The following is a 7,560-nucleotide window of genomic DNA, read 5'->3' as shown; positions in this document are numbered from 1 at the left end:
TTTTTACAACAACATCCCTGCAGCAGCCCATCCAAATTTCCGAACATTTCCAAGCAAATTGCCCGTATCCCAAATTGGGGTAACAGGCGAACAGAAATCAGCAGCAAGCAGCTGAAAACTGGTATAAACTGTTATAAAATGTCCAAGTTCCAAACCATTTAGGAGCCGGCGCAAGTTAGCGGAGACTCAAACCTTTTGAATCCAAATTTAGATGTTATTTTACAACTGCACCTGGGCACACTGAAACTGATCGTCGTTAAATTCAAATTCAAATTTGGCAGTTAAATTCAAATTCAAATTTGGCAGTTAAAATATTTAAAAAAAAATTGTTTAATTCTAAAAAAATTCTTAAATAAATATAAAAAATCTAAAAAATGTTAAAAATTCAGAAAAAAAAATTTTAAAATTCAGAAAAATGTAGAAAAATTTTAAAAAAATGTAGAAGAATTGTAAAACATCCGAAAAAAATGTTTAAAATTCAGAAAACAAATTTAAAAATTTAGATTTTGCTTTCAAAATAAATTATAGCTTCTATGTTTTTCAACGTATGTTTATCTACTCTCAGATATAAGCTTTTTTTATTATTCTAGAATTTTGGTATAAATTTTATAAAAATTGGACAACTATATCATATAGCTGCCATAGAAGCGATCGGTAAATGTATAAGATATGTAAAGCTGTGAATGTAAAACTGAAACTGTCAAACTGTAAACATAACAAGTATAGGAAAAATTTAATGAAACTCTGTTTTGTGAGTGTTTTCAGCATTTAAATCTATAATATAAACATCGAAACCAATCTGCAAGGGTATACAAACTTCGGCGTGCCGAAGTTAGCTTCCTTTCTTGTTTACTCTTCATTTAAAGTCCATGTTTGAAAAAAATATACTTTATTTAAATGTTAATTTCTTTGTTTTGGTTTTTACCTACACAGTTCTTTGTACAACTTTAACTATTTCCTCGTCGTAGGTGACTGGCGCCCAAGAATGTAATGTAAGCTTTCGGCTTCGGTTACGTTTTTCTTTCCACTTCCATTTCCACATTTATTAATTTAATTCTTTCATTCTCTTTTTATTTGTTTTCTTTGCTTGCAGCACCAACAATATCGATATCTATGTGACAATAGATACATGTATATACAAAATGCACAACTAGATTTCGCTTTTCTGAATTCAAAATTCAAATGTTTCGTACACTAAATGCTAAGGTTCTGATTTTCTCGTGTATGTGTAGTTAATATAATCGAAGTTATTGTAGATCAAAGAGGAAAAAATATTGAAATATCTTTTCGCATTTGGCGTGAACAAATCTTTGAGTTTGTTTCTCATTAAGAAGTTATTGTACAAGTAAGATTTAAGTAAATTATTTTCGGTGTAAATTTACATCTTTTGCTTGATTATCTTGATTGTTTTTTTTTTTTAGTTTTTTACTTCTTTTGTTTTTGTTTTTTAATGGTAAAAGTAATCACTGTTTAGCCTCCGTTCTTTGACATTAAGTTGGTTGTGTTGCTTGTTTGCTTTAGGCAAGGCAGGAGCAGGACTTGCCGGGCTCGGGGCTTTGGGACTGTTTACTTGGTGCTAGTGGTGCTGATGCTGGCGGCAGTCTCGCTGTTGCTGCACTGCTCGATGACGCTGTTTCCCTCCGCCTCACTGCTGGTGGTGGTGGAGGAGTTGCTATCATCATCATCATCGTCGTCGTCATCTGCCCCGTCCTCGTCCTCATCCTCGTCGTCTTCGTCCTCTTCATCCTCCTCATCATCCTCGTACACAATCTCATTCTCGATCAGCCGCATGTCCATGTCTGTGCTGTCGAAGGAGTCGGTTATGACACTATCATCATCAGTCGTTGTCTCATCCTCCTGCCCCGAAGCGTCGGTCTCTAGATCGGTCTCGTCGTCGCCGTGGCCCGGCTGCTGCGGCGAGGATCCCTCGCTGCCCGCCTCAATGCGCATCTCCTGCATCAGTTCCTTGAACAGCTCAGTCTCTATGTCGCCGATTCCCAGTCCCAAGTGTCTTTTGCTCACGTCCATCAGCACGTTCTTGAGGTTGCGGGCCAGGAGACGCAGGTGCTCGTCGCTGCAGGCGCTCGGACTGGTCACATACCGGATGTAGTCCTCCAAGTAGAAGGTATTGAAGCTATCACGAGTGGGTTCTCCGACGGCAAACTGCTGGTGCGTGAGCAGCAGCTGGTTAATCAACCAGTTCCGGCCGCCCTTCAGGACTTCGATGGCATCGCGCACGCAGTGACGGCCCAGCTCAAAGTTGCGGTACAGCGGGTAGGTGATGACGCGTCGCAAAAAGGCCACTAGCACGTCCCTGTAGTTATCGAACTGCTCGAAGTAGCAGTACAGCGGGCACAAAATGCTGCGCGTCCAGCCCGACTCGCACGTCGGCTCGTTGTTGGTCGTTCTCACATCGTAGCATATGGCCAATAGGATGCTAATGAGGCCGCAGTCAATCTCGTTCTGACGCAGACTGTCGCAAGGCTGCTGTTGCTCGGGCTCCTGCTTCCGGCTAATGTTGTGCAGGAGATGCGCCTGCTCCTGCGTCATGGAAGTCTCGAATATTTTAGGCTTGAAGCGCAAAGGATTCTGGTGGCCGGACGGAACCTGTAACTCCACAAAGTTCATTTTGTACTGCTCGCGCGAAAAGCGCTTCATCTCGTCCACCAGGCGCTCCTGGCGTCGCTGGATGGGACTGGTGCGCTGCGGCTCGGCCACGCGACAGGTGGCCCTGTCCAGCTGGGGAGAAACCTTTGCATTAAATTTACTAGAAACCGGAGACGCAAACACTGTTGGCTCACCTCACTGGTGTTTAGCGGACTGCTGTATTTGCTGGCGAAACCATAGCCGAAGTGGTTGGTCAGCTTGTAGGTGCGCTCGTGGCCGTCGAGCTGCAATTGGCACTGATCGGTGATGCGTTTGAGTTTCCATTCCTGGACCATCGGTTCTTTGTCCGACATCCGGCCGCCAGTGACATCGGCCAGCGTGGGCATATGCAGGAATGCGGCAATATACTCCTTGCGCACGCTCTTTGGCTTGGCCGTATCGCCGCCGCCCGCTCCCTGCTGGTTGCCCGCTGTGAGGGGCAGGCAGCGCAGGCAGATCTTGTAGTGGTTCTCGGTAGTGTTGTACTTTATCGTCAGCGTCTTCAACTCACGCAAGTCGAAGGAACGTCGGCTGTGGAATCTGTTGCAAGAGCAAGTATGTAGTGCGAAATGCGTAAAGATAGCGGTGCAGTTCCGCCCGCGTGGGAGTGCCCCAAGCGGAAGGCAGTGACTCACTTGTATAGCTTGACGTCTGCGTAAAAGTAAAGATCGTGTGCGTCCACGAATATATCGCAGTTCCTTATGCGATCCACATGCAGAGCCTCTGCTCCTGACCCCTCGCCAGGCCCCTTGCCATGACCCTCGGCACCAGTGGAAGAGGAAGCAGCAGCTGTTGTTGGCTGGGGCGATTTCAATGGCTGATCCCGGGCGGGCGGGCGTGGGATCAACAGGGTGCAAGCGTTCTCCAGATAACTGTGCGTAATCTGTCCATTCAACATCTTACAAATTTATTACGTGCTCCCGATTATGCTAACTACTGCTTTTTAGTGTAATTTTATTTATTTTAATGACCAGTATGACCGTCTGCTCGAAACTAAAAAATACACAGCCAGCTCGCGTCGGTGTGCTTGTCAAGTTAGCGACGAGGGGAAATATTTGAAATTCGCACAACGGAAAAAAGCTTAATATATTTTTTAATAATTAATTAATTAATTCGAATTTTGGTGACAAACTGTAATATATAAATATGACAAGACTAAGATTTAAAACATTCGATATTTTACATTATAAATTAAAAATAAACTGACCCCTATTTATCAAGGTAGAAAGCACTAATTGGACTAATTTTTAAAATTACCAAAATCAGAACTAGCCCCGGTGAATCAATACTCTGCATTGTATTTTCTGAGGATTAATAAATTTATAATCCTTAACTTATATTTAAAGCAACATTTACAGAGACTTATTCAAAAGTCAAACCCACTAGAAAATTAAATATTTATTTATTTAAAAGTAACAAGAGCTTAAAGTTTAAACATAAGTTAAAAACATATTTGATGTGGAGATACATCACGTTTTCTTCAAAGTCACGTTTGCCCTTTAAGGTTGACATGGAATTGGGCCAATTAAAGTCTGTTAACTTCCCCATTTTTGGGATAATATCTAAATTATAATGGTTGACGTTTAAATTGAATTCAACCGTCAACGCCTTCTCAATTTTATTATTGTCAAAGGTAGCAGTTGCATCACCATTATACAACTGAACAAGTTGTATAAAGTAATTTCACATAAAAATTCAGGTTATAAACTTTAACTTTGTTTATAATTTTATTTGGGAAATTGAGTAAGAACAAGAGAGAAAGCTTACTTTGGCCAGCCAAAGCTGCAGGTTACACTTGAAATCTATTATAACTATGCCAAAAATGCATTAATTTCAATTCGGAAAGCGGTTCTGTGTTAGTTTTTAGTCATTTAAAAAAGCTGCATTCCAAATTTAAAATTTAAAAAAATGAAAATTTTTTATATATTTTTGAAAATTTTAATGATGTAACCCCTTATCAAATTTCGCAAAAATGGCCAAAAAATCGATTTCTTCCGGACATGTCTAGAAAGATTCCCCTGTTGATGCTGATCAAGAATATATATGATTTATAGGGTCGGAAATGACTCCTTCATGGGTTTTTCAGCTTCTGACTAAAATTATAATACCCTGCAAATAGGTTTATTTGTATCGTTTAAATTAAAAACAAGAGAATAATAGTATAGGAACCTGCACTAGTCAAAGAATATTTAATGGGGGGTCATAGTTTGTCTATAGCCGATTCTTCAGGATGTCAACTAGGGCGGGAAGCCCCTTCAAGTGGATAAATAAAATATATAATAATGAGAACCGCTTTCAACCGGCAACGTGTGTCACTCAAGCACCGCCCATGCTCAGATCCAGCCTGATCAAACCCCATTATCTATCCAAATTGCTGTCCGTCGGAGGCTGTACTGCTACTATAGCATCATCATTATCATCTCGTTGACCCGCCATTGTCATCCCGCTGATACCCATATAAACAAGTGCACTTTATGTTTACTTGGATGTTTTTAATACACATCTATCAGTGATTGTGTGTGGGTTGAGGTGAGCAATATATATATGCATATATATTTCGTATGTGTGTCTCTGTGCTGGTTTTCTATTGTTCATGAGCCGGGCTTCAAGCTCTCCCGTATATAAAGGTGATCAATCTCGCAGTCTAAAATTCAGTTCAGTTTTAACGCGACTCGAAGCCGGTTTTTTTTGCTATATTCAATTTGTGATTTCGTGGAAATTTTGTTTGTTATTCAAAATGCGATTCGCTCTGTTTGGTTTTCTAGGTAAATACCCTTTCACCTACAAAATAAATACAAAAAGGGTCTAATTAATGGTTAAAAGAGAGATTTATGTAGAAGATTTGAAGAAGAACTGTGAACAGTTGATCAAAACATGTTGCTTTTATTATTTAAAACGAAAATAAACCACATAAAAAAGTAAAGTAATTATATACAATGAATTAAAGATCGATTATGTGGGTCTTTTAATTTTTTTTAATGTATTTTTGCGTTAACTTTGCTCTTTGAATGATCTCACTGACTGAATTATTTTTTGTTCCTAATTACTAATTAATGAGATTTAAATTAACAAAACCCTACTTTTCCCAGCATTGTGCCTGTTGGCCTTTGTCGTGGCTTCTCCTGCCAAGGACAACAAGAAACCGGCAACCAACGCATGCCAGAAGGACTGTGGTGAAGTGTACGATCCGGTCTGTGCCAGAGCCAAGAACAGCAGCAAGGAGAAACTCATTACCTTTGGTAGCCCCTGCGTAATGGCCAACTACAACTGCCAGCATGCCGACGATCGTGAGTATTGATTTATATATTTATTGTACAATTTTAATTAATATTATATAAATCCTTGCATTTATAGCATTCGAGCAGAAGGCCAAAGGTGAGTGCGGCGGTGGAGTGAGTGTTCGTCTCTCTTAAGGACAGTCCATATAAGCTTGTAATCACGAAATGGTGCAATAAAATATTCACATGTTTTCTATTCCAACGGGAACGTTTTATTTATTTATCGACGAAGGAAGCTTATATTTTGCATAACAGAACAGATAATTTAATTTCGCTCTTGGGACTAGGTAATTCCCCTTTAAAATACACACACGTGGACATGCATTCACACTAGATCAGTTTCAGCTATCCGTTTCAGTTTAAATCAATGTCGTATCCTATATACTCGCAATGCACTTATCAGCAGTCAATCACGCGGCCAATCTGCAATGGAAATCAATTAATCAGTTCGGTAGAGGTGCTTGAAGCTCAAGTGAAATGGGTTGAGAGAAACTTAATAAAAATAAAGCTTTACTATTTTATTTAGACTGTAAATTCTCTTTTATATATGTTCCTCTGACCCAGCACTCACTGTGTTCACAGCCAATTTACTCACCACTCACAGAGCTCTAGCGAATAATCGCATACTACGACTTGATGCCAAGTGTTCTATATAGTATATGGTATTGTATTGTATTGTATTGTATTGTATTGTATTGTGTAGATTATTATAGTTTTTTATTAGTTGCTCCACTACATTCACAGATTCCGTTTCCACACACACAAACACTTTGCTTAGTTTGCCTTCTTCTGTTGCTGCTTGACCTTGTAATCCGCCAGAGCGGCCTTAATGGCATCCTCGGCCAGCATAGAGCAGTGCAGCTTAACGGGCGGCAGACGCAGCTCCTTTGCAATGTCCGTGTTCTTTAGCTTGCCGGCCTCATCGATGGATTTTCCCTTGACCCACTCGGTGGCCAGGGAACTGCTGGCGATGGCCGAGCCACAGCCAAAGGTCTTGAACTTGGCGTCCACAATCTTGCCGTTCTCGTCCACTTTGATTTGCAGTTTCATCACATCACCGCAAGCGGGAGCTCCAACCAGCCCAGTGCCCACTGTGGCATCCTTCTTGTCCAGCGATCCCACGTTGCGCGGGTTTTCGTAGTGTTCAACGACCTGTCAACGGCGGAAAGAACAACAACAAAAGTTTGTTAGTCACGGGAGATTCCTTATCGGCCTTATCGCTTTGCGTGCAGTCTGAAACGCTGTCTATGAAAACGACAACAAAGTGGGGTCTTAAAAGTATAGTATATGGTTTCTAGATATTACGAAAGAGCATATTCCGCGCGGCAATTGGAAATCGGGGAAGAAACTCACATTCTCGTGGTATAGGGCCACCGGCACGCTCTGCACACGCTTCAGCTGAGAGCGGAGCAGGCGGGATGAGTTGCGGACCAAAGACATATTCACTTGCTAATTGTAATTTAAGTAAATCAATACAACTAGTTGGGTATTGTTGTGAAATTCGAAGCGAAAAGAAAACACAGAAACTACTGCGCGTTTGGAAACAGCTGTTGGGAAAGAACAGTGTGGCCGTGCTTTGAGTGCATAAAAATCCAGCAGTTATCGATAGGTTATATCTAATTGGAAATTTTTGTAA

At 40.9% G+C, this 7,560-nt stretch overlaps 3 protein-coding genes across 4 annotated transcripts; 1 reads left to right on the top strand and 2 right to left on the bottom strand.

Moving 5' to 3' along the window:
- Positions 1–1,049: 1,049 nt before the first annotated feature.
- On the bottom strand, positions 1,050–3,641 carry LOC108081238 (protein SHQ1 homolog). 2 transcript variants are annotated; one of them, XM_070286747.1, is made up of 3 exons: positions 3,282–3,641; positions 2,802–3,186; positions 1,050–2,751 (listed from the first exon to the last, which is right to left on the bottom strand). In XM_070286747.1, exons 1-3 carry the CDS (start codon positions 3,542–3,544, stop codon positions 1,567–1,569), a joined length of 1,833 nt encoding a protein of 610 aa, XP_070142848.1. In that variant the 5' UTR covers positions 3,545–3,641; the 3' UTR covers positions 1,050–1,566. The 2 variants fall into 2 exon arrangements, with proteins under 2 accessions (XP_070142848.1, XP_017031805.1); XM_017176316.3 differs by having other exon boundaries at positions 1,050–2,739; positions 3,282–3,640.
- Positions 3,642–5,294: 1,653 nt separating this feature from the next.
- LOC108080976 (vasotab) lies at positions 5,295–6,126 on the top strand. Its single transcript, XM_017175903.3, has 3 exons — positions 5,295–5,411; positions 5,736–5,933; positions 6,001–6,126. The coding sequence occupies exons 1-3, from the start codon at positions 5,384–5,386 to the stop codon at positions 6,057–6,059; spliced, it is 285 nt and encodes a 94-aa protein (XP_017031392.1). The 5' UTR covers positions 5,295–5,383; the 3' UTR covers positions 6,060–6,126.
- IscU (Iron-sulfur cluster assembly enzyme) lies at positions 6,112–7,486 on the bottom strand. The gene is made up of 3 exons (XM_017175902.3): positions 7,278–7,486; positions 6,520–7,076; positions 6,112–6,347 (listed from the first exon to the last, which is right to left on the bottom strand). The coding sequence occupies exons 1-2, from the start codon at positions 7,362–7,364 to the stop codon at positions 6,699–6,701; spliced, it is 465 nt and encodes a 154-aa protein (XP_017031391.1). The 5' UTR covers positions 7,365–7,486; the 3' UTR covers positions 6,112–6,347; positions 6,520–6,698.
- Between the last annotated feature and the right edge of the window lie 74 nt (positions 7,487–7,560).

Source organism: Drosophila kikkawai, chromosome 3R (genome assembly GCF_030179895.1).
Source record: "Drosophila kikkawai strain 14028-0561.14 chromosome 3R, DkikHiC1v2, whole genome shotgun sequence".
In the NCBI taxonomy this organism is placed as follows: Eukaryota; Metazoa; Arthropoda; class Insecta; order Diptera; family Drosophilidae; genus Drosophila; species Drosophila kikkawai.
This window is presented reverse-complemented; position numbering and strand designations above follow the sequence as displayed.

Bases quoted from the DNA above. Each gene is read 5' to 3' on its own strand.
- LOC108081238 (XM_070286747.1), bottom strand. From the start codon at position 3,544: ATGTTGAATGGACAGATTACGCACAGTTATCTGGAGAACGCTTGCACC. The intron at 3,187-3,281 runs GTGAGTCACTGC...CTCTTGCAACAG, and splicing joins GCAGACGTCAAGCTATACAA to ATTCCACAGCCGACGTTCCT. The intron at 2,752-2,801 runs GTGAGCCAACAG...TTTAATGCAAAG, and splicing joins GTCCGCTAAACACCAGTGAG to GTTTCTCCCCAGCTGGACAG.
- LOC108080976 (XM_017175903.3), top strand. From the start codon at position 5,384: ATGCGATTCGCTCTGTTTGGTTTTCTAG. The intron at 5,412-5,735 runs GTAAATACCCTT...TACTTTTCCCAG, and splicing joins CGCTCTGTTTGGTTTTCTAG to CATTGTGCCTGTTGGCCTTT. The intron at 5,934-6,000 runs GTGAGTATTGAT...TTGCATTTATAG, and splicing joins CTGCCAGCATGCCGACGATC to CATTCGAGCAGAAGGCCAAA.
- IscU (XM_017175902.3), bottom strand. From the start codon at position 7,364: ATGTCTTTGGTCCGCAACTCATCCCGCCTGCTCCGCTCTCAGCTGAAG. The intron at 7,077-7,277 runs GTGAGTTTCTTC...CGCCGTTGACAG, and splicing joins TGGCCCTATACCACGAGAAT to GTCGTTGAACACTACGAAAA.